Source organism: Prosopis cineraria, unplaced genomic scaffold, assembly GCF_029017545.1.
Source record: "Prosopis cineraria cultivar Desert tree isolate PC_DT_omini unplaced genomic scaffold, ASM2901754v1 PC5, whole genome shotgun sequence".
NCBI classification, from domain to species: Eukaryota; Viridiplantae; Streptophyta; class Magnoliopsida; order Fabales; family Fabaceae; genus Prosopis; species Prosopis cineraria.
The window spans coordinates 38,011,869-38,036,916 of record NW_026555336.1 but is presented as its reverse complement, the minus strand read 5'-3'; the positions used below and the strand labels follow the sequence as shown (position 1 = coordinate 38,036,916).

The 25,048-nt window shown below is 34.7% G+C and overlaps 2 protein-coding genes and 1 long non-coding RNA gene across 3 annotated transcripts; 1 reads left to right on the top strand and 2 right to left on the bottom strand.

Annotated features, from left to right (window-relative positions):
* Positions 1-6,065: 6,065 nt before the first annotated feature.
* On the top strand, positions 6,066-8,313 carry LOC129311174 (uncharacterized). Its single transcript, XR_008593249.1, has 2 exons — positions 6,066-6,206; positions 7,937-8,313. It is a non-coding gene; the product is annotated as an uncharacterized LOC129311174 (long non-coding RNA).
* Positions 8,314-10,918: 2,605 nt separating this feature from the next.
* On the bottom strand, positions 10,919-12,982 carry LOC129311173 (trihelix transcription factor GT-3b-like). The gene is made up of 2 exons (XM_054953245.1): positions 12,466-12,982; positions 10,919-11,908 (listed from the first exon to the last, which is right to left on the bottom strand). Exons 1-2 carry the CDS (start codon positions 12,802-12,804, stop codon positions 11,309-11,311), a joined length of 939 nt encoding a protein of 312 aa, XP_054809220.1. The 5' UTR covers positions 12,805-12,982; the 3' UTR covers positions 10,919-11,308.
* Positions 12,983-18,368: 5,386 nt separating this feature from the next.
* On the bottom strand, positions 18,369-20,136 carry LOC129311836 (F-box/kelch-repeat protein SKIP25-like). Its single transcript, XM_054954310.1, is given in 2 exon segments — positions 18,369-19,715; positions 19,718-20,136. Coding segments are annotated over 2 exon segments (1,137 nt in total). The 5' UTR covers positions 19,950-20,136; the 3' UTR covers positions 18,369-18,810.
* Positions 20,137-25,048: the final 4,912 nt, after the last annotated feature.

Here is a 25,048-nt window from a genome sequence, read left to right as displayed (position 1 = left end):
AAACCTCTGAAAAGGTGGGCTACTTGAGAAGTCAAAAGCAAAAGAAAAATAGGAAAGCAAATATGATTAATGCAAAGAGTATGGAGGAGGTTATCAATTGGGATGATATAGCTGCCCATAACGCCTCAATTCAATAGAGAGTGTCTAACTTAAACGAGCAAAGAGAAGCTGGAATGCAGGAATATACCCAAAAGCGCCGCGTCGAGAAACGCACAAGAGATATGCTGGGAGAGCAAATAAAAAGCAATGAAATTCTAATGCTTACTTGGGAAACCAATGTCAGAATGTCTACCGAGGAAACACCACAGTGTAGAGACCACTCAAATCTTTCCCTAGAAGCAATGGACGAAGGCCCTCTTGATGATAGCCTGAAGGAAAATTCGAAGGAAGATTTAGATCCTGGAGATCCACTTGGACCTTGCCCAATGTCCCAGGAAAGCCAAATCCAAGTGGTCAGTCTTTGGACTCAGTTGTGCCTGAAACCCAGTTCCCCTCTGGGCTTTAATTGTGCTCTTATTTCCTTCACAATTATCTTGATGATCAGCCTAGTTTACTGGAATGTACGAGGTGCTTGTGGAAAGGGCCTCCTACGCAACCTCAAACTTATCCTCAATGGGCCTAAACCCACCTTAATTGCTCTGGCAGATACTCGCTGTGACCAAGAAGCTCGTCTCCTCTGTCTTCAGCGTCTCGGCTTTGACTCTTTGATTTTAAGTAACAGTGTCGGTAGGTCTGGTGGTTTGGTTATTGCTTGGAATAGCAACCTTCTACAGATCATGCCCTTACAAATTGATCGCCAATTCATTCATTTTTCTTGTGCAACCAAAGACCACACTCCAATCTTCATCACCTTTGTTTATGCTCTTCCTCATTCAAATTTCTGAGAAATTCTCTGGGGAAAATTGCTCACCTTTGCTTCCTCCATTAAAGACCCATGGATTGTTCTTGGAGATTTTAATGATATTGCATCTAGCTTTGAAAGAATTGGAGGCACTGGTGTTTCTTACTCTCACCTTTACTGGTTCTAGAATAAAATGGACGCTTGTGCCTTAACTGATTTAGGCAGTTCAAGTCCAAAATTTACTTGGAAAGGACCATGTATATCCAGATATTCCAGGCTCTATGAAAGACTCGATCGAGCTCTAGCAAACAGTAGTTTCCTCTTTGAATTCCTAATTATATGGTAAGAGTCTTGCCTAAAACTGATTTTTTGAATCATAACCCCATTCACATTCAGACGAGTAGAAGGTTTGCATCTATACAAAACTCTAAACCCTTTCATTTTGAAGCTATATGGCTTTCTCACAATTCCTTTGACACTCTACTTAGAGAACATTGGTCTGCCCAAAACAGCCTCCCCTGGAATCTTGAAAACTTTTAAAATTCTCTCCTTGACTGGAACAAAAATGTTTTTGGTATGGTAGAGCAAAAGAAAAAACACATCTTGGCAAGGATCAATGGTATTAAAAAATCTGACTCCTTTCCATACTCCAATTTTTTGATAAATTTAGAATTGGAGTTGCAGACTGAGTTACAAGAAATTCTTAAAATGGAAGAAACCAAGTGGTTTCAAAAAGCTTGTACAGATTGGATTACCAAAGGTGATCGCAATATCCGATGCTATCATCTCAAAACAAATTTGCGAAGAAGGAAGAATCGGGTCTCTACTCTTAAAGATAGTTTAGGGAACTGGGTTGAGGACGAAGCTAGCTTACAACAATTGGTTTCAAATTACTTCAAAGGTATTTACCAATTAACTGACACCAACTCAGTTTGGCTCTCCACCAAAACCTCTTTTCCACAAAGAGATTCTGAGTTACTGGGAAACCTTGCTCTGCCTCCCACTCTTGAGGAAGTTAAAAATGCCCTCTTCTCCATGGGTCCCTACAAAGCCCCCGGTTATGATAGATTCTCACCAATTTTCTTCCAATCTAACTGGGATGTAGTCGGCTCATCAATCTACTCCTTTATTTCTGCTGTGTTTGATGGTAATATCTCTCTAGCTGAGGCAAATAAAACTCTGATCTCTTTAATCCCAAAAAGAGATAATCCTTCTCTTGTGAGCCATTTTAGACCAATCTCCCTTTGCACTGTGCATTACAAATGTATCATGAAGATCCTGAATCAACGATTGAAGAGGGTTATGAATGATCTCATATCACCATTTCAATCTAGCTTTATCCCTGGACGGCATATCCAAGATAACATCATCATTGGCCAAGAAATACTACACATCATGAAAAAGACAAAAAAGAAGAAGGGTTTCTTTATGATGAAGGTTGATCTGGAAAAAGCATTTGATCGCATCAGATGGGACTTCCTGCAGCAAACTCTCAAAGAAGCTGGGATGGACTCAAAGCTTATGCAATTAATCTCCCATTGTATTTCTACTGTCTCATATAATGTCCTTTGGAATGGTCTACTCACTGAATATTTCCCTCCGGAATGTGGTCTTCGCCAAGGGGATCCTATCTCCCCCTCACTTTTTGTTCTGTGTATGGAAAAATTGTCTCACCTTATTTGTGATGCTATCTAGGATAGAAGTTGGAAACCAATAAACATTACTTCTACCGGTCCTGCAGTATCCCACCTCATGTTTGCAAACGACATTTACTACTTTTTGGGGAAGCTTTAGAAGAACAAGCCTCCACAATGATGCGCTGTTTGCACACCTTTTGTGACGCATCTGGTGAGAAAATTAATCATGCAAAATCCTCTCTCTTCTTCTCAAAGAATGTCACAGCTTCGTTAAAAGGGAGGATCAAAGGTATTATAGGTATGCAAATCTCTAGTGACATAGGTCATTACCTCGGCTTTCCCATTAACTCCCACAAAAAATCCATTGAACAATTTTCCTATATTGTTGAAAGAGTTAAAAGTAAACTTGCTGCCTGGAAAGCAAATTTCCTATCAACTACTGGTAGAATCAGTCTTGCAAAATCTGTTCTTAGTGCTATTCCACTCTACCCTATGCAAGTGTCCAGAGTTCCTGTTGCTGTTTGTAATGAAATTGAGAAAATTCAGAGAAAATTTATTTAGGGCAAACCCAATAGTCATGGCTTTCACCCAATTAATTGGGAGAGAGTTACACTCCCTAAAGATTATGGTGGTCTCGATTTTAAGCGGCTTACTTCTGTGAATACAGCTTGTGGTGTTAAATTAGCTTGGAACCTAATTCATGGGACTTCTAGCCTCTGGACAAATGTTCTCCAGTAAAAATATATGCTCAGGAATGAAGAAAACCTTTTAGAAGCAAAATCTGGAGATTCTAGATTATGGCATTTTATTTGCCAACAGAAAGATTTACTTAATAAGGGCACTAAATGGCATATCCGTAATGGCCAACATGTCTCTTTGATGATTTTTAGTTAATACCAGATACAAAATTGAAAGATCTCAGTGTTAGGCCCTTATCTCCCTTTGAAGAACAAAGCAAGGTTGTAGACTGGGTAGCCTTCGGCTCTTAGGATTTTATCAGATTAGCTTCTATTCTCCCAAATGATGTTATTCTCAAACTTATATCTGTTCTCCCACCCTCCCCTCAAGTTGGGAATGATATTATGACTTGGAATGCTACACCTAATGGTCTATTCACCCTCAAAAGTGCTTATTTTCTCATTAAAAACAATCCTCCCAATTTTTTCTCACCTACCTACAAGCTTATTTGGAAGTGGAAAGGTGTTGAGAGGATTCGCCTCTTTATTTGGATAGTTTTCCAGAACAAACTTCCTACCAACTTATGGCGAAGCTCTTGGTCCCATGGTTCTTCTTTTTGTAACTGGTGCAACTTGGCACATGAAGATGCTCTTCACATCCTACGTGACTGTCCTTATGCAAAACGCCTTTGGTCTCAATTAGTAGATAACAAGCTCCACTCAACCTTCTTCTCTTGCCCTCTTAAAGATTGGGTCAACCTAAATCTTAAGAGTGACTTTGGTTATCTCCCCGACTTGGAATGGAGTACCTTCTGGGGAGTCTCTATTTGGCACCTTTAGAAATGGAGGAATAATTTTATCTTCAAATCTGACTTTATAAAACCCAAAGATCCGGTTTCATACTTGCTTGCTGTCTGGAAATCCTTTTCCTATCATCATTTTCAATACAGTGAAGTTGAAGACTCACAAACATCTACTTGGCTCCCTCCTCCTCTGGGTTTCTTTAAACTCAATGTTGATGGTGCTGTCTCCCTGTCTAATTCAAATGCAAGATGTGGAGGAGTCCTTTGTGATCACTTAGGTACTTGGGTTGCTGGATTCACCTTCCATCTGGGCCATTGTACCCCTCTTGAGGCTGAAGCTTAGGGCTGTCTTAAAGGCCTCCAAATTGCTTGGGATATGGGCTTCGAAAACATTATTTTAGAATCTAATTGCAAAATTCTATTGACTATCTTGAGCTCTTATCCTGACATCTCCTCCAATTACAGCCTTGTCTTTTTAGAGATTGTCAAGATGCTGAAATCCAATTGGCAGATCAAGTTGAACCATATTTCAAGGCTTCAAAACAAAGTTGCTGATAGTTTAGCAAAAGAGGCACTTAAAGTCTCTTCCTTCTTCGGCAATGTTCCTTTATTTCTAAAGGACCTTGTGCTTAATGATTGTATGGGATTCAATCCCCCTCTTTTTTAGTTAATTAAGTCCCTTAGGCTTTGCCCTCCTTTCTACCAAAAAAAAAGTTGTCAATAAAAGCTGATTCAATCCTTATAAGCTAATTGTTACAAACTAGACTCTAAGAGCTCAAATTTATGAGCACAGTTTTTTTAAATTTAACACTTTTCTCAAACCCCATTTTTATTGACAAGGCTTATGGTGAGGCCCAAAAACTTGTATAACTTTTTTATTTTTTGATTAAATTTTTTAATTATACTGATATAGTATATAGTCTTTATTGTTATCAATCTCCATTCAAAAATAAAACACTAAACCCTTCAAAGTAAAGCTTACTTGGAGAAAGTTGTGCTATCTCAACAACCTCACTAATTTCATATTTATTAATAAATATTTAACAAATTATTCATTAATCAATATTTAACAAATTGTATTATTTTTATATATTAATTTAAAACTTCAAATAAATTGTATAAATAAAGTTAAAAAAATTGGAAGGTTTGGTTCACAAGCTTATGAAGATAGGGTCTAAAAAATATTTTATACTGAATTTTTTTTTTTTTTTAAAGCCCAGCTTTTAAAAATGTAGATTTTAAAAGATAACATGCTAAGCCTAACTTACTCACTCACTCTCTCTCTCTCTCTCATAGCTAGGTTTGACTGTTGTTAATAGCTCAACTTGAAGCGAAATCATGAAACCTAGGTAGAAAGGAAAAATTAACTTTCTAACTCAACAGGACAATAGATTAAAAGTAAAATAACTGTGCCATAAAAATGAATGGATTAAACTTGATACAGATGATTTAGTCAATAATCAATGTGCAACTTTATGTGGTGGCCTCATCTAAGAAGAACATGATAAGTGGATTAAAAGCTTCTCCAAATATTTTGAATGTCACCCAGGTGTCGAAGTTGAACTTAAGGGTATATTAGAGTGATTACACATTTTTTGGATTAAAAAGATTGACAAAGTTAATGTCTACTTTAACCTTATGGAAGCTCTCAAGGTAATATGCAATAAATTCTCTCTAAATTATTCTCCAACTATAACTATCAACAAAATAAAAAATTTTATTATGAGAGACAGTTACCCTTAATCACACATTTACAAAGAGACTAATAAATATGTATATTGATTAGCTCATCAAGTTTTTATCGACAATCTTACTATTTATGTTTTTGACACTCTATCATTTAATTGTAAAAATTTATATATGCTAACATACGTAATATGTTGTCTAGTACGTTGGTTGCTTTTTATGTAAAAAAAAAAAAAAACAAACAAACAAGCAAACAAAAAGATGGGGTCAATTGCGCGATTGGCGTATCCTAAGTTCCATTGCTAGAATGCGCCCGCATGTCGATATGGCCCACTTTTTCTGATTTCCGTGGCTGACGACTTTCGCGTTCGATCACTCGCCTGACAGACAACACCGAAGAACGAAGGCGACACGCAGAGAACGAGTGGATCTAAGCGGGATGACGCGGGGGAAGCAGAAGATCGAGGCACAACGAAGAAACGCAGAGAGGAATCAGAAGCCAAAGGGGTCGCAGCTTGAGGCCCGAGCCGGTGGGCTTAAAGTTGCCTGTCCCATCTGCAAGGTTATTACTCTTGTCATCTGTTCCCGCCCTATTTGGTTTGACTTGAACAGGGAAAAAATGAATGTGAAGAATATCTGTTCCTAGACTTTGATGAAGTCGTGATCTCGATTGCTTTCTTTCAACCTTTTTATTCGTTGGTTATCGGTCGTTCCGAGTCAATTCTCCTTGACTGTCCTTGCTGGCTTTTGTCATTGGATTCTTGTTTATAGTGTAGAATCGGTAGATCTGGCTATTATTTGAATATTTCATTTTCTTCCTTCATCCGCGATTCACCGTTCTGAAGGCTATTGACCGATATTACAAAGGGAATATTCGACGGATGGCTTTTTTATACGGGGAAGGGGAGGATGGCGGCTTGCGAGGGCTAAATTACTTTTGAACTATTGGGGAACAACTGAAAAAATGCTCTTGATTACAGAGAATCATCAAATCTAAATCCAATTTCCTCTCTTCTTGGACCCCCCCTCCTTTCTTGTTTATATCATTGCGCCATATATTTTAAAACCAAAGAGAGGTGACAAAAATGGATGGACTGAGAGGGGCGGGCTTCTAATTTTGTTCGTGCACCAATGGCTTTTTGGTTCGTTTGAGATTGAGAGGAGTGGCAAAGGACAGATTCTAAAAGAGTGAAGGATGAAGTAGGTGGCCTGGTAACACAGCTGGTGGAATCCTCCAATTGCTTTATTATCTGTGTGGATCCACTATCTTATTACTCTGGGGCAACTTCTTCATTTTCTGTATGGTATGGAATTTTTGTGTTCCGTATAATTTCAGGTTATTTTTTGGGTTCTTTGTAGTTGTTTGGAATTATTGAAAAGCATGCCATTTGTCATTGCACGTGTGTAATGGAGTTTAGCGTTAAGTATCTAATGGGATATCGATCCAAAGGTCTGCATCCTTGTATGCTATAATGTAGGAGTCTATCATCTGGATTTCAAAAGACATGGTGGCTGTTCGCAAAATGTCACGGGTTACCTGGGTTGGTGTTTGGCTTCTCTTCATTCGCCTTCTCAACTGCACCTCTCCTTTCCCTCAAAATCACGCTGTTTCTCTCCTTTCCTCCTCAATTCTCATATAAAGGTACTCAGGTTCAAAAGCTTCGTTGTTAGCAGTGACGACCCACACTCCAATGCTCCTTTGGATAAAAATAAAATTTTTATTTGTAAAAAACATTAAATTAGATTTTGGCCCCTTCACTTCATGTTTTAGTTTCAATTTGGCCCCCTCCAATTATTTGCTTCTCGATTTGTCACGGTTCTTAGCACAATATGCATATAGCTTTTCCAGTCACAGCCCCACTATCCATGCTCTTCCATCTCGTTCATACAATCTCAGCCCTTCTTTCTTTTTTCCTACAGCCCTTGTTTTCTAAAATATTAACTCCCCGGCAGGTTTGGAAATCCTTCTCACAGAGTAAAGCATAAAGTTGTGATAAAAACTACTTTAGTGCAGTGAAGGTATTTCACCTTATCATCAGCTTCATCATAAAAACAACTTGGTGACCAGTCAGTCTATCATCAAACCCCCCCCCTTCATAGCTCAGTCGTTGTTAATTTGAATTGTAAATTGAGCTTGAAGATCAATTAACAAAGGAGCTGTTGCAAATACTATCGTGCTTCAAGGGGAGTTTTCATTATATATGTGGGTTGGAAAGAAAACCTCTTGGTTGCACTGGTTAGAAAAAGAATCGTTCTTGTGATCTGATACTAAATTTTCATTTTGCTATTCAGGGGGGAGTACTACATGCTTAGTTTGAGAAACAAATGGACACCATCCCCCTCAGCTCACCCTGGGCCCTGAGGGGCTGCGAATCAACTGGCCAGAAATCCACCACCGCCTGTTTATTTAAGAAAGAATATGGTGGAATCAGGAAATTAAAATAAAACTGTCAGAGCGGGTTAAACTTAGAATTCATGCCATGTTAATGCTGATGTTTTGTGAAGAGGATATATATTACACTGTAGAAGAGAAAGTGATGTGAATTCCTTTTTAAGAAAGTTTTTAAATCGTATTGAGTTTCAGATGTTAAATATGCCAATGTATGAGACGAGTATAAAACTGTGGATCTTGGGAAACAGTATGCTGAATATAGTCATAAAATTATCCACATTTCTGTACTCCTTGGTTTAGGACAAATCTACTTGTTTTGCTGAGTTAGGAATCATATTCAAAATAGAAATCGTATTGTTAGCGTCTGTGCATGAAAAGCAAACCAGAGTTAGAATATTGCATGTTCAATAACCAATTTGATGAAAAGCCTTTGTTAGAGCTACTAACAAATACAAGGTCGTAATGACAACTTTCCCTTGTCATCCTTGTGAGCGAATTATCAGTATGTTTCTTCAATACTCTCTTCTTTCTTGTATAGAGTCAATTTGTCTACTATGGCCAGCGTGGCACTGTTTACTACAAAGGATGTTCAATTTCACGTTTTAGATGCATTAAAAGCATCAAGACTCCAGTATTGGGTAATTGTATTGCATTCTTTTTATAGATTTCAAGTAATCAATCATACATATAGTTGGAGATCTCTCAGTTGTTGGCAGCGGTAATCTGCATTAATATATTATTGTGCATTTGTATCCGGATGTTTCTTCACAATTATTACATGTTTCCTTTTCAGGTCCAACTTGCCAATCAAAACCAACTTGGGGATCATTATGGCTCCAAACATCCGAAGGAAAAACCCCCTACAATGTCCAGCTAAATTACAGAGTCTTTGGAGCATATCATACAAAAGTTCAAATTAGTGCTTTCTAGGTGTGCTTACCATTATTATGTACAAGTCTGTGTATCATTTAAGCCTAATTAAAACTTGTTCTATAAGATTCTGTCAATACACACCTTTGATGATCATCAAAGGTGAAGAGAACTGGTTCTATGCCCCGAATGCTGTCTGGATGGTGCCAGTGCAGGCCCGAACCCTGAAGGACTGCAACATTTTCAGAGTTTATTCCCCTTTCTGAAGCCTCCCCAAGAGGGAGGCTTCTTTCCTGGAACCTTTGAGTAAAGTAGAAATACTGGTCCAATAAAAACAAAACAGAAAACAAAACAAAACAAAAAAAAAAATCAAAAAACAGTTATCCTTGGTAAGCCAGGAATGGGGATATCCAATTGTTGTTTTGTGATTGTAATTCACTGATGATCAATAAATAGGATTGTCCATTCAGTTCTCTCCTTTCTCTCCTCTTGTTCTTTATCTTTCTGCCTCCTTTTTTTTTTTTTAAGTCTTTTGTGCGTTTATTTGCAACACGGGATCTCAACCTGGCTTCTTTACCTCGTCGTTATTGCAAGTAATCAAGACGGGTAAGATGATGCTCACAAATCCAAGAACCTTCTCCAGGTGCTCCCTCTCGCATGTCTGCGAGTCAGCTGTGTAATAAATGGATAGGAAAAAAATTCAAACTTCTTAGTGTAAATATAATGGTAAAGCGACTAGCTTAAACAGAGTCATAACCCGTAAGTTTCATCTTATGATAGTAGTCGCTTTAGCACGGGTTAAATAGTGGGTTTATTCCAGACGATAAAAATGATGGGTCTATTTGACATGGAAAAAAAAAAGGTTGAATTAAGGAACAGGGGGCAATTGAATTGATAGAACCATTTCACTTCATTGTCGGCCTCTGATTTCTTTTTGAATATTCCCTTTACTTTCATCCAAAAAAGGGGGAAAAAAAAGAATTCCGTTTGAAGAGTTAAAATTCTACCTTACATATAATTTCGGGAGATAGTTAGACTTGTGTGTCTTAATTTTCTTTCAAATCAATTTGAATTAAGCTCGCTCACCTTTTCCCTCGAGTTTGAAACACCACGATATGGTCGCCTTCTGTCATTCAATTCTATTATCCTACGTGTCTTCCAATGTTCGGCCTAATAATAAGATCTCCGTGGAGCTAACGTGCGAATGTGACGTTTAAGCGGTAAAATATAATGTATTCGTATCGTACTCTAATGTTCCATATCAAAGTGAATGCTCGAGAAATTGAAAGAAACAAGGTTTAGATCCATAAACGATGACGCATGTTTTTCAGCCGAGATAAATAAATTAAAAAAGAGGATGCATCGTTCGACAAAGTGTTCATGCGGCAGTAAGAAATTACAAAATTTTCATATTCACTCGTGAGTCAATTTTATCAGAGGATTTGACGATGATTCTAATTTGAAATAGAACCTTGTACCTGCCCCCTCACCTGCATCCATTTTTTTTTTTGGAGATTTATTATGGTTAATTTAAAATAGGTACTCATATTTATATATTCCTCACATTCCCTATCATCATATTCACTCTTATGCTAGCTGTATGAATTCAATGACATATTCAACGACTTTTTGGGTACCGAATTAAATTTATGTTCAACAAAAAAGACTAACAAATTTCAGAATCCAACCGGTATCTTCATTTTTCACAATTTCGAATAGTTAGGGTCAACAAAATCGTTGGCCAAAAAAAAAAAAAAAAGCTAATGAAAGGAGCCTCTGCTCAAATAAAACCCTACATACATGGTTTAAATTAATTGGTCATCTAGCCTCACTAAAGCATTGAGAATGAATACATAACATATGACAAATAGGTAATACAAGTGCTTCCACACATCTAGACAGCTAGATGTAACGGTTCAGAGAGTAACGGACCTATAAAGTTTAAATGAACATGAAAGCTAACGAGAATCTATCATTTCACAACTATCCGTATAAAGGCTTAAACAATAAAATTTCCAACTAGAACACAAGTATATTATTCTTACATGAATCTCTTACAGAGGAAAAACATGTATATATGTACATAAAAAAAAAAATCATTCAAAGTTCATGTAAAACCCATACCTTCTTCAGTTAGAGCAGTGTATCCAGAAATTAATGACAACCAAAAGTATCCGAAAACTGTCCACTAAAAGCCTCTTTCTACAACAAAGGAATTGTGCATATATTCCCATAAGATCAATATTATCTCCTTCCTCCATCAGCCCACTTCTCATCTATAAACTCTTCAATAACAAGCTAAATGATATTTGGTTCATCAATACTTAAAATTAGAACCATATGAAATTAAATTGAAACAAAGAATAAATTAGCTATAAGGAACCTCAATCCAATTGCCTCAGCTAATTAGATTCATGGATGAGCTTGTTCAAAAGGGACGTCAACAGTGCATCTCTCCTTTCTGCTCGGCTCTCTTCTCTCATTCTTCTCTGCTCTTCTCTCTCCCTCCATGCCTGCTCAATCCTCAATCTCTCCTTCTCAAGCTTCTCCATTGACTGCCGCCATTCCTGCTCAAACAGCTGCCTTTCATGAGCACGCCTTTCCATCATCTCCCTCCACTGCATCTCCATCCTCAGTTGCTGCTGGAAAAATTCCTTGAGCATTTCCTGAATGCTATTAGCAGTATTACTGATAGTATCTGATGCATTGTTTGCCCTTGAAGATTTCTCCATTGCAACCTTATCTGCTTTCCTTTTGCGAGAGTTGCTTCTTACAGGTCTCTCCTCTTCACTGTCTTCTTCAACCTCGTCATCATCTTCCGAGAATTCCTCTGATGACCGGTCTCCACTTAGTCTTTTCACCCCCTTCTTTGTCTGAGTTGAACGGGCCTCAGATTCAAGAAGTAACCGCTGCATGTTCTGCGCTCTTTGAGCAAAGATGGCATGTAATTCGTCAAAGAAAGGACATTGCCTCCCATGCTCCGGATCTGATGTCTCTTTCCCCTGCACAAGCATTATTGTCATGTAATTTTACCGGCCACAGAGAAAAATATACGCTTCAAGTTCTCACAAGGAAAACCATCATCACCCCCCCAAAAAAAAAAAAATCCTAGTAATTTATGCACAACCAACAATAAGTAGCAATTGATTAAGAAATAGAGAAGACAGTCTCTTAATATTGCTTCTAGATGAATTTATCAGATCCCCTATTCAGTCATAACTATGAGGGATGAGAAGCACAATTACACAAACTACATTTGTCATTGCAAACCCGTTCAAGTATGAATTAGAGTGAAAGAAGGATATGAATTATGAATCCCCGGAAGCCCCAAATACATACAATTAACTACCTAGTGCTCAGATTGGCCTAGCACGAAAATTTCATGTGCCAATTGAATTATTTTCCAAGGAAACGGCACCTACGGCCGTCATTACTTTCCCAAAAGATAATGTTGAGTAATTTTCTTCAAAAAACCCCACAACTAATTAAATTAAATCCAATAAATCTCTAGAAGCACGGAATCGACATGAAAACACACACAAGCGAGTAAGAGAGAGACCTTATAACGATTAACAAGGTTTTTCCACTTGCATTTACACTGTTCAGGACTCCTTCTAAAGCCTCTCTCCCTCATCTTGGCGCTGACTACCTCCCAGAGGGTCTTATTTCGCTTAGACGCAGTGAAGTCCCGTTCCAGCTCCGCGCGGATCGCTATGAACTCCCTCGTTTCCTGCTGGCCCCACTGCGGCTGCGCTGGAGCCCTGTCGTCCCTTACCATCGCAGCTGCCGTCGACGGAGACATCTCACCGGAAATCAACGACGACGAGGCCGTTTTGAGGAGGGAAGGCGTCATGATGCCCAAGCGGGACAAGGCTTCGTCATCTCCGCCTCCGAACATCGCAAGGACGTCGTATGAATCAGAGAAAGAAGCTGGACTTAGGGTTTGCAGCAAGAGTTGAGACAGTATTTCGATTTGGTGATGCTTGAACCTAGAAAGTAGAAAAAAGCTTCTTTCTGCGTTGCTTTTGGAATTTTCACTTTGCGGAGTTTTCTTTGTGGACAAGACAGGAATCGTTGACTATGCACTTTCCTTGAATTGACCTCTCAAACATGCCAACGCGTTTTCTTGGTTTATGGTTCGACAAAAAATCGCTGGATACGTGGAAGAGTGGGAGGTTTTTTTCCCCACTATAATAATCAGGGTTATTCAAAAAAAAAAATTGGTTAAAAAATATAAAATATTTTTTAAAAAATTAAATATTTAAAAATATAAAGTATTTTAAATTTTTTGATGTGTAATTATTATTTTTTAAAAGTGTTTCTATTGATAGTGACTTTATATTTATTATAAAATATTTAATAAGAGTAAATATAAAAAGATATGATTAATTTGAAAATAGGTAACTACTCTATTGGGATAAAATTTAATTAAAAATACCTTATATTTTTAAATAGAGGAAGTATATATACTCCAATTTTATTTATAAGTCATGTTATAAAAGTTTTATTTGATCTTATTTATAAATTACAATATGACTTCTTGGATAATATTTAAAAAATATTTTTGAAATTATCTTTTATGAGTAAAAAAAAATAACATGACATTATTTTTTAGATTTATTGTATATGAGCATATTTAAAATTTTACACACTTTCATTCTTTATACTTTTTTTGCATTGATATTAATGATATTGATAGAAATAACTTATAAAGAGGATTAGATGAGTACTCCGAAGTTATTTCTACCAACCTCATTAATATCAATATAACAAAAGTATAAAGAATAAAATTTAGTAAAATTACAAATATAACTCTCAAAAAGTAAATAAATTATACTCCCTCCATTTAAAAATGTAAGGTATTTTTTGAGAAGTTAAATATTTAAAAATATAAGACATTTTTAGTCTTTCGAGATATAATCATTGTCTTTTTTTAAAAATATCTTTATTGATAATGACTTTATATTTATTGTAGGATATTTAATAGGGATAAATATAAAAAGATACAATCAGTTTGAAAGTAAATAACTACTTTATTAAGTGAGATTCAATCAAAAATATTTTACATTTTTTAACGAAGAAAGTATAATATTTTTTTGTCTTACTTTTTAAAGATAATTTAAATATTTTATTTAAAATAAAACATCATTATCAATTCAATTACTAATAAAGTAAACTGCTTTATCATTTTAAAAAATGACAAATAAAGTGAAGTATGTCACAATCTCCGCTGCCAAATAGATTTCTTTTTCTTCTTTATTTACTAAAAGAATTTGTCTCTCTAGAATAATTATCGAATATGTAATATTACTTGATTATGGTCTTAAAAAATATTATTAAGTCAAGAGGTGCTCGACAAATAATAAAAATGAAGTACTAGTCTGGTTTGCAATATGGAGTAAGTTATTTTTTTAAAGCTTAGCTTGGACTATATAAATTCAATTTGATAATATTATTACTAAGACAATGCAATGTTTTCCCCATTTTACTCTTTTTTATGATCAAAATTTATAAGTAATTAATTCATTATAATTAATATAGAATTGACATTTGATAAGTATATATTTGAAAAGTTATGGAACTTGTTTAACTATTATTTTTTGTCTATGTAAAATAGTCAAATAAGACTTTTGTAAATCGAAGGGGTAGTAATCTCGGGTTTTTGTCATGGTCAAAATCTGACAAATATGCTAATCAAGCGACAATCTTATAGTAAATCAACTTATAAAACTTTTGCTGTTCCACCGCAATGTGATACGATGTAATCCTCATGCTCCTCGTTCAATGGCTCTCAAAGTTTGCTTCGCTTTAATTATCTAAAGAGAGAGTATTGCTAGTTGGGTATGTCAACCCTTATCCTTCCAAATGTTTTATTTTCACGTCAAGTTTAGGAGACTTTAACAGGACCGGATTAAGCTAGATCGAGCCAGATCGGGACCCTTTCGAGCGAAACTTTACTACCAATGTTGCTGCATTCCAAAGTTTAAACTCGAGATTTGTTCTATTACTACTTTGCCAATTGAACCAGGGGTCGGAGGTTAATAGAACTAGTATCTTTTAACTTCACGATAGCATAGCTGTGATTCCCTATATTTTGCTGAGTTCGTTCTTTAATGTTGGAGATTCACAGCTAAACTTGGTCATGACTTTGTAAGTCGAAGATTGAGGTGGGGTGGGGGATTTGGTATTTCCACTCTTTTCTACACTCGGCACTTGGCCTTAATAACGGTAATTGTCCGCCTCCGTCTTAATCTCTCAGAATCTTTGGTGTTTTTGGTCCTAGATTGAATCCTTTTGCACCCCATTGTGTTGCGAATTACTCAGTTGGTTCTAGCTGATTCGTAGCCCGTAGCTTTATTTATAATCTCTCTGCTTTCTCTATCAAAGCACGTGGTTAGAAGGAGTCTATTATCGTCCCCGCTAGATCTTGGCTTTCAGAAACTCAATATTCATTGGTGTAGACGGTTCTATCATCCATATAAATTTCCAGTTTTGTCATTGATTGTTTGGATTACTAAACGATGTGCCTCAGAAGGAGCCGGTTTCGTTTACGAGGTGCTCAAAGAGGCGCTCGTTCTCAAAGCGGTAAGTTAAGTTAAATCCCCGGGATTTTGTTTGGGTTCTTTTTAATTTTAGAGATGAACTGATGCAGACCAAGCTTCCAATAAACATTAAAAATTAAATAGATGAACAGAGCAAACTGAAAGTAAAATTTCAATGCTGGACACCAAGAAATTTAAAGTCTTCCCCCGGGTGCCCATCATCTCGTTTCTTGAATATTCATGTTAGTCACATTTATATGGGAGCTTGAGAGTTGACCTTAAGTGGAGTGGTAAATTTTAAGTAGAGAGGCCTATGAGTGCTAGCAACTGATTAGGTTTGTGTTTACATTTCTGGTGGTCATGCATCAAGAAGCTGCTTAATTGACCTCCTGAAGTTGCTAGGTTGAGCGGTGGGAGATAAATGGACTGATCTGTCTAGTCCAATCCAATCTTTACTTGTGCTAAGGCCCTTCTTTGAGGGACCATTTTGGTAGGTTTTGCTTCCTGTCATCGTATGGAGTAGCAGACTCTGAAGAGTTGGACCATGAAAATTTGAAGGCAACAACATAAACTATCTGCAAACTGTGCTCTCTTATAGCACCTCTATCAGGGAAACATCATTCAGGATTAACCAATAGGATTATCAGATATCTCTCACTGTTTGAACTTTGAAATGCATTCTGTTTTGGTAAAATGTAGAAATGGAGATTGGTCTGGAGCAACACTTTCCTCATTCCTGAAAGTTCTGATATGTGAATTTGAAGTTGTACAGCGGGCAGCAAAAGTGCTGGCCTTCCTATAGCACCTCTATCAGCTAGACTTTCGTCTGGATAAACCAATAGGAATGTCAAATCTTTTGCTCACTGTTTGAAATGAAAATCTATTTTTCTTCCTCTTCCCTTCTATGGAGCATTATCTTTAAGAATGCAAATGGATTTACTTGGGTTGGTAAAATTACTAGCGGGATGGGAAATTGATCTGGACCAACATTGTTTTGATAGATGTGAATAGGGCTGCACTTTGGACTGGGTTGGTTCATGTGGTATTTGTAAAGAGTAGGAGCACCATGCTGCTTAGTTTTTATCTTAATTGCTAAATTTTTCATATTTTGGTGTGTCAGTTTCTTTCAATTGGTTGGGATTTAAATGCAGTGCTGATGAAGTTTGATATATGATATGTATGCACGACTGACAAGTAGGAAGCCACTTGATTTGCTCAAGTGGAGTTGAGATAATCTTTCATTTAGGTTTGAATGCCGGCTCTGATATGTTGTGTTCCTTGTTCTCATGCAGTCAATAATTTGGAACTTTAGAGGATATTTAAAAATTTTTTTGTTCCATTTAGATATTGCCATTTGGATCAAATTGGCCCTTTGTCTGGCGTAATTGTTAACACTCTTGATGAACAGGTAAGAAAACTAGTCGATGAAGGAATGGATGTAAATGTTGCTGCGTTGGAACCAAAATCAAAAGGGTAGAGGCTTGTATAGTTCTGATCGATGTTGTTGCTTTTCTTTTTACCAGCTTTGTGAAAACCATGGAAGTAGACAAATCTTTCATTTTTTAACCTGAAGACAAGATGACAAGGTTGACATTGAAGGCGACGCTGCTTTGTAATATCGACTCAAGAATATGAGAATTTACTTCGCTTGGATCGTTAAACAAACATGGTAATGCCAAATTATTATTACACCCTTGACCCTTTCTTGTTTCGTGACCTTTCTACTTTTTACGAAACTCACGTGCAGATTAGACGAAGACATTTCTTTCCTCTCTTTTGACACCCCCCCCCCCCCCCCGGGGTTTTGTATTTTCTGTACTCACGTATGGAGGAAATTTACCCCCAGAGGTGTATTTTTAGGTTTTTCTTGTATACTAAGTCACTGTTGAGCAGACGTTGCATGTCAACCACTAATTTATTATTTATGATTTAGACATGTCTTGGTCATCTTCCCTTGCACTTTTTTTTGTGGCCTTTGTATTTAAAAAAAATGCCTAACAAGATAATTGGAATATTAAACTGTTGAATTCAATGTAAAATAAAACAAGATCAGATTTATAATTTTGGAAGTTGTTCTTTCATCCTCTGTTTAATTTTATTCATAAATCATTTTTAGCATATTTAATCAAAATTAAGACAAATTTTAAGTTTCATTAATTTTATTTAAAAATTTAACAAGTTTTTGACTGATTAAATATATATACTTTAAAAATAAAATATTTTAATATTTAATAACTTTTTTATTATTTATTAGGGGTAAGATGTTAAATATAGATGTAAAAATCATCCATTAAATCGTATTAAAACAAATATTTTTATCCCGCACTGCATAAATATTTTGTCACTTTCGTCCAAATACCCCTAGGTACCAAAAAATTGAGAGAATAATCTATTTACCTATTGCAATATATAATATTTTTTTTGGAAAAATATATCTAATATATAATATGAAAACTCAAAATATATTTTTCCTAACTTTTTCCCTTTCATTAAAAAATATAAAATATTTTTTATTTTAAAGAGTGTGGTCGTTGCTTTTTTATAAAAAAATTCTTATTAAATAAATTATTTTTTATTTATTTTAAGATAAAACGTTATATTAAATAAAAATAAAAAATATAATTAATTTAAAAATAAATAATTATTTTATTAAAAAGATAAAATTTAATTAAAAATATCTAAATTCTTCAATGGAGAGAGTATAATATAAAGGAGTAAGCATGGCTAACTGAATATAAATGAATTGTTAGGAATCTTTTGGTTAGTGCTTGAATCGCAATAGTGCTTAGTTGGTTTTGTCTTTTCAACAGGGAATCTAAAGCTGATTTCACAGTCAACAACAACTCATGAAGAACTCAATAGTTCGTTTGAAAAGATAGACGGGTGAAATAACGAAAAATCTTGAAAGCAGTCAATTAATCAAACAAAAAAATCAGGGCAACGCACGAATAGGAATAGCTTGTTTATTTTCCAGTTAAAAAAAAAAAGAAAAGAAAAATTCTCGTGATTTCCTCTCTTACAGACTAAATCCAAGTTGAAGCTTGAAAGACAAGTATGATCTGACGGTGTCAAGTGTCAACCACAAAGGATTGGCACGTGATATTCCCTGTTTCATCCTCTCGTTGCCGGCATTGTACAACACGACCAACCAATATTATATTATCTTCATTCTCATTCGCCCCATACCTTTGTAATCCCTTTTCCACTAATCGACAAATTTTCACTTTTCAGCAAGTCCAAACTAAACTACCCCAAACCCAAAAAATAATGTATTTATATTTATAAGAGTATAAATAAAATCACCCATGAAATAAAAGTTAGGATTTTAACTTTTTAAAAGAAAATAAAAAATGGGGAAAAAATCAATCTTGGTCGGACGAGTCCGGCGGTTCAGGAATCGGCATTCTGGGTAATATATGAACCGCGACTGCTTCAAAACCCGCTGGCAAATCCACAGCCCATAGTCGCGCCGGCGACGACACCACGTCCACCACTGAGATCCCTGCGCCACCGGCTGAAACCACGCAAAGTCTTCCACCTTGAGCTGCGAGTTGCTCCGCTCCTCTCAGCCTCTCCGATTGCATAACCTCTTCCCAAGAATCGTTCCTCGCATCGTACCTGCTAAGAGCACTCCTCGCCTCGTCCACCGCGTACATGACTTCCTCATCCATGGCGGCCACCGGTCCTCGCCATCCCAATAACATCCCCTCCGGCATGTCGTTCCACTCATCATTCTCCACGTCGTACATGATTCCCTCCTTCGCCGCATTTCCTTTCACGTTCACCATACAGATCTTCCCTCTCCATCCCACCGCATCGATTGCGTCTCTGCTAAATCTTCCGTCCTTCAGACCCGTTTTCTTCTCCCAAACCTCGCCGGATTTCCCGTTTAAATCCCATTTCTCGAGCGACCGAGCGACGTCGATGGAGAATTGCGCTCCGATTCCGCTAGCTACGTAGATCGAGCCGCGAGCCACGCCCAGGGCGCACCACCGGCGAGGATTGGGGAGTGTGGGGCCCACGTTCCAGTCCCGGCTTAGGGGGTTGAAGATGAGAGGGCGGGAGAGGGCGGGGTAGAGGTTGTTGGCCGTGGCGGCGAGAAGCACGAGGTTGCCGGCGACGGCGACGGACTGGATTGGGAGGTTACGGGAGAGGAAGGATGGGTGGCGGAGGAGGATGCGGAGAGGAGGGTCCGGTGGCGGCGGAGGGAGGGTGTGCCAGTGGGACGAGACGGGATCAAAGCTGTAGAAGCGGATAGAGTCGGAATAGGCTTGCAAGTCAAAACGGCGTAGAGAGAGAGAAAGGGAGGGAAGGAAGAGGAGTATATAAGGCGACGCCATGAGTGGCAAACGGAGAAGAGGAGTGAAGGGTGAACCAGAGCGAGACAGGGCTGGGCTATGTGATCGGGAAGACCGGGTATAAGCGGCGGCGGGTGATGCTGCCGAAGAATCTTTCGGCGTTTGGAAGAAGGGACTGAGAAAGAGTAAGTATTGTGAGCCATGGAAGTTGCAGGTTTTATGTAGTGTTGTTTTGAGTTTGTGTAGATGTTAGAAAAAGTTGAATGGGTCAGAGAGGAAGAAGAAGCATCTATGTATGCAAAGTGCGTAACCAGAGGCACGGATTATCAGTTGGAACTTGGAAGTACAATTTTTTTTTTCCCCCCATACAGGAGTCACTACTTTTTCCTGGGGGCAGCACTCGCTAATTCGAATTAAAAAGCTAAAGTTTAATCTTTTTGTAATTATTTAATTCATTAAACGAACATTTATCGCTAGGGGCTACTTTTCCAGCTGCTGGCCCTTCAACATTAAATATGGACACCGTCATCCATTAGAGTTTCACTTCAAAAAACCTGGCTGGATAAAGATCATGCTGCTGATTTCAATATTTCATTACCTATGCTACTAGCGAAACACTCCCTTTGTTTTACATTATAATTTTTTTAAAAAAATTTATCTTAAAATATAAAATATTTTAAATAAATTATGAATTCATTAAATATATTAATTTTAATATTATTTTTTTCTGTAATTAATTTTTATCCATATTCTTTTTAATATATTAAATAATAGATATTTTTAAAAGTTTATATTTTTATTTTAAAAATATAAGGTGATTAAGTATATTTAATAAGATTTATTAATATATAAAATTTTATGTAAAAACATCTTATAATTTAGAAGAAGGACTATTATTTCTTTAAGAAGAGATATCTTAAAAAAAATATTTAATGACCAAGAAAGCATCCCATATTCTGGAGCCTGGACCCTTAAAAAACTCTAATTGGTCTTAAAAAAATAGTTAAATTAGTTATGAGAAATAAGTTTATCAATTTTCCGTGCTATTCTTCCAAAGTTGTCTCTATGTTTAGTGGAATATATTAACTAAAACATACTTTTATGATCTTGTTTATTAGGTATGTTGACATTATTTGATTCAATCTTATTTATATAGCATATTAATGATGATTGTGTTCATCTTTACTTTTTTACTCATGTTAAATATTAAAAAAGTTATTAAATGTTAGAGTATTTTATTTTTAAAATATCTATATTTAATATAATAAAATTAAAATTTATTAAATTTTTAAATGGAGTTAATAATTTTTAAGATTTTTTTTAGTTTTAATAAAAATTGTGAAGGTGATTCATAAATAGGATCAATAAGAGTAAGGGAGGGCAAGAGTTGAATTAAATCATTTTCCATGTATTTATTGTAAAAATAGAACTCCCTATATCCTAATTTACAATATACATTTGAAAAATATTCAACGTCCCAAAATATTATATTTTAATAAAAATAAAATTTTATTAATAATATTTTTTTAACATTACTTTTATATTAAAATGTGTTTTTGAAAGTTTTTTTTGGAGAAAAAAATATACATACGCAAGATAAAAGACTTGTATTCAAATAGCGAAAAGTAATAAATAAAAAAGGGTTAAGTATAAGAATACCTATAAATTAATCAATCAGGAAATCAAATAATCTAAAATGATAAAAATACTTACAACATTATTAAAATTGATGCAAAAGTAACCAACTTATTAACTTGTCTTAACACCATTAGTTTTCAATATTAAATGCTGATTGTGCTTATCATGTGTTAATCTTTGCTAACGTGGATCAGAAAAAGATAAAAATATCCACAAAATTCTCACCAAGAGTATCTAATAACTTAAAGTAAAAAAATGGACAGTAACATCTATAATGTTATTTTAGTGAGTGCAATAGTAGCCAATCTATCAAATCTTTAAATTTAATTATTTAATTGACATTTAAATAGAAGTTATTTATTTTTTGCTAACGTAAACAAAAATATTCCAAGGCAAAATTCTAGGAGGTTGATCAGTCATCATATGACTATTGCCTGAGAAAACCCCCCCCCCCCCCTCCCCCTCCCTCCCTCCCTCCCCTCCCCTTCCCTTGAACCAAACAAACCCTTAAAGCAAGGGGGATAGGAGGTGTGCATGGTTACAAAGGTGTTACAAGTAGAGACAACCTCCTTCATGAAGTGCTTGCATTCGTTGTAATGAGTCACAGCCTCTTCATTCTCGATATTTGATTGTGTGCAATATATCTCATATTAAATCTCAGGTTTTTCAAACAAGAAAAATGAGTGAAGGGGAAGGGAGGGACAAGGATTCGTGGTAATAGAAAAAAGCAAGTGATTTAACCTGCTATTTAGTCAAAATAATATTTTTTTCATATAGTATTCATACGACGACTGATCAAATTTTATAGAATTTTATTTGAAAATATTTTTTATCAACATCAACAAGTTTAGGTGTTAATTAAACCGCCAGCATTTAAAGAATTTGATAAATTAATTACTATTGCCTATTATAGTAACATTATGGGTATCATTATTCTTTTTCTCACTTTAAACTATTAGATACTCATGATCGATGACTTTGTATGTATTTTTTTTTCCTTTTTTTAGTTCACATAAGTAAAAATTGACATGCGGCAAGTACAATCAGTATTAATACTGGAAACTAAAAATGTTAGAGCAAGTTAACGGTTTGGTTATTTTTACACCAACTTTAATAATATTATGAATATTTTTACTCTTTTTCTCATTTTTGACTATTGAATATTATTGGTTGACCACTTAGCATGTATTTTTGCACCTTAATCCAATAAAAAATTATGATGTACACACAATTTATCACTTGCAAGAGCAGGGAAATAATGCGATGTAGTTTAGTTGCGAATAGTGTCATGACACGAGATACAAGACTTGTATTAAGCTGCACGTTTGGTTATATTTTGGCATAATGTTGGATTTTATTCTTAATTTCAGAATCAGTGGGTCGTATCAGATGATTTTATCACAAATATGAAATATCTTCCCATGCTAAGTTATAGCTCAAACAAATCCAGAACTTTAGTCACCTCATTAGATCCATCTCTCTCACATTTTCCTCTTTGCTGGCGAGCAGTAAAAAAAAAAAAAGCAAAGTATGCAAATCAAGAAATCAATAATCCCTTAAATAACAATCAAATCATGCATGGAAACAAAAATAAAATGTTACAGTGAAGGAAGTCTCTTTAATCTTTTGGGAACAGGTCTATCAAACTAAAAATAAGACCATATTATATAATAAGAAATGTTGAACTTTAAAACGATAATAAAAAAAATAAAGTTAGAATATCAATGATAAAGTTGTTAAGAAGGATATATGTGCATACAAGATAACAAGAACAATAAGTGACATGCATACATGAGAAAAAAGTAGACATGATATCTATTGAAAATAAGGTGATATAAAATTATTTAAAATGCTTGAATATATATAAAAATTTAATTGTTGATGATGCACAATAATATACCATACAATTTATATAGCTGGCTTTGTATAATAAGACAATATTTGTTGTTGTCTTTGTTGTGGTTGTTGAGGACTCTAGTATAGGGATGAAGCAAGCACCAAGTATGGAAAATGTATTCACATAAAAAATCCACCTTTTATATATTTGCAAGATGATTTATTTTTCTATAAATAAAATTTTAAAAGGTTTTTTAATTTCTTATATGAGTTATTTTGTCTTGATTTTTGTAACTTTTAATGTATAATTTTTTTTTCAGTGTTTTGATGTACAATTCTAGAGGTACTCTACCAAATTCTAAAAAAAAATATAATATTCTAATTTTCAAGAACACTCTTTTTATGAATTAAATAACTCTTTTTTAGATGCAAGAATAAAATTAAAAATTAATTTATTTTAAAAAAATTTATTATTTTAATTAACTTATTTCAATTTTAATAAATTAATTAAAAATAACTAATAAAAAAGATGGAAGAGAGAATTTCATTTTGAAAGCAATCTTTGACAAAAATTTGCGGCTTTGACAAAAAATATTATTTTAAAAAGGCAATCTATAAGTGAAGGTGAGGGAAACAGGTGAAGTAGCATCTAAAAGATATCTGGAAAGGGATGCCACGTGGAAGGCCGAGGATCGTATGTCCTCTAAGGTAAGTTCAGTTAAAAAAGAAAAAAAAAAAAAAATGGGGCCTTTTGAGATTAATTACGGGGATTTGGACTTTGTGGTCTGTTATTAAATGCTTGTACGTCCTGTGTCCGCGTACTATGGTCAAGAAAATTTATCTTATTTAAAATAAATCTAAATGATTTAAATTGCATTGTACTTGATCGTTTTAAATTATAAAATATTTTAAAATAAAATTTTATATATAAATAAATTTTATTAAATACACTTAATAATTTTATTTTTAAAATAAAAATATAAATTTTTAAAAATATTTATCATTTTATATATTGAAAAAAGAAGGAACGAAAATTAATTATAAAAAAAAAGATAAAATTAAAATTGACACATTTAATGAAACCTTAATGCGTCTAAAGTTTTTTATATTTTAAAATGGATAAATTTTTTTAAAAGTATCTTATAATTTAGGACGGATAGCTTTTTATTTTGAAATTTATTTTATGTATAAAATAAAATATCAAATCTAAAATCTAAAATACTCTCCCTATCTCAAATTATAAGATATTTTTAAACAATATTTTACATACTAATAAATTTTATTAAATACACTTAACAACGTTATCTTTCTAAAATAAAAATATAAATTTCTAAAAATACTCATCATTTAATATATTGAAAAGAAAAAAGATAGAAATTAATTATAAAAAAAAAGGGTAATATTGAAACTGATGCATTTTATGAAATCTTAATCTACTTAAAGTGTCTTATATTTTGGGATAGAGAAACTCTTTCAAAAATGCTTTATAATTTAGGAAGGAGGTAGTATATAAGAAGGCATATTATTGTATTGAAAAAAAGACATAAGCTAAGTGTAAACAATACCACAACTTTAGGTTAAAAAAAAATATTTACCTAAACTTCCTGCAATTTGTGAAGCTCTTGAGTGAATAAATGAAGCATTTACTTGTGGAAAGATATGATATTTGGGAAACTACAAACTATTCCCATAATTTAGATTTAGAATTATAAAGAATTTTTAATTAATTTACATTTTAAATAGGTTAGTTAATGATATTAAAGTTTTTATTTTTTTTCATGTTTGCTCTTATTTAATAAAATATTTTAATTAAAAAAATTATTAGTTA

What these genes read in the sequence shown, in the direction of transcription:
- LOC129311173 (XM_054953245.1), bottom strand. Translation starts at nt 12,804, where the DNA reads ATGTTCGGAGGCGGAGATGACGAAGCCTTGTCCCGCTTGGGCATCATG. An exon ending in ACCTTGTTAATCGTTATAAG is followed by an intron (nt 11,909 to 12,465) that starts GTCTCTCTCTTA and finishes ATGCTTGTGCAG; the next exon opens with GGGAAAGAGACATCAGATCC.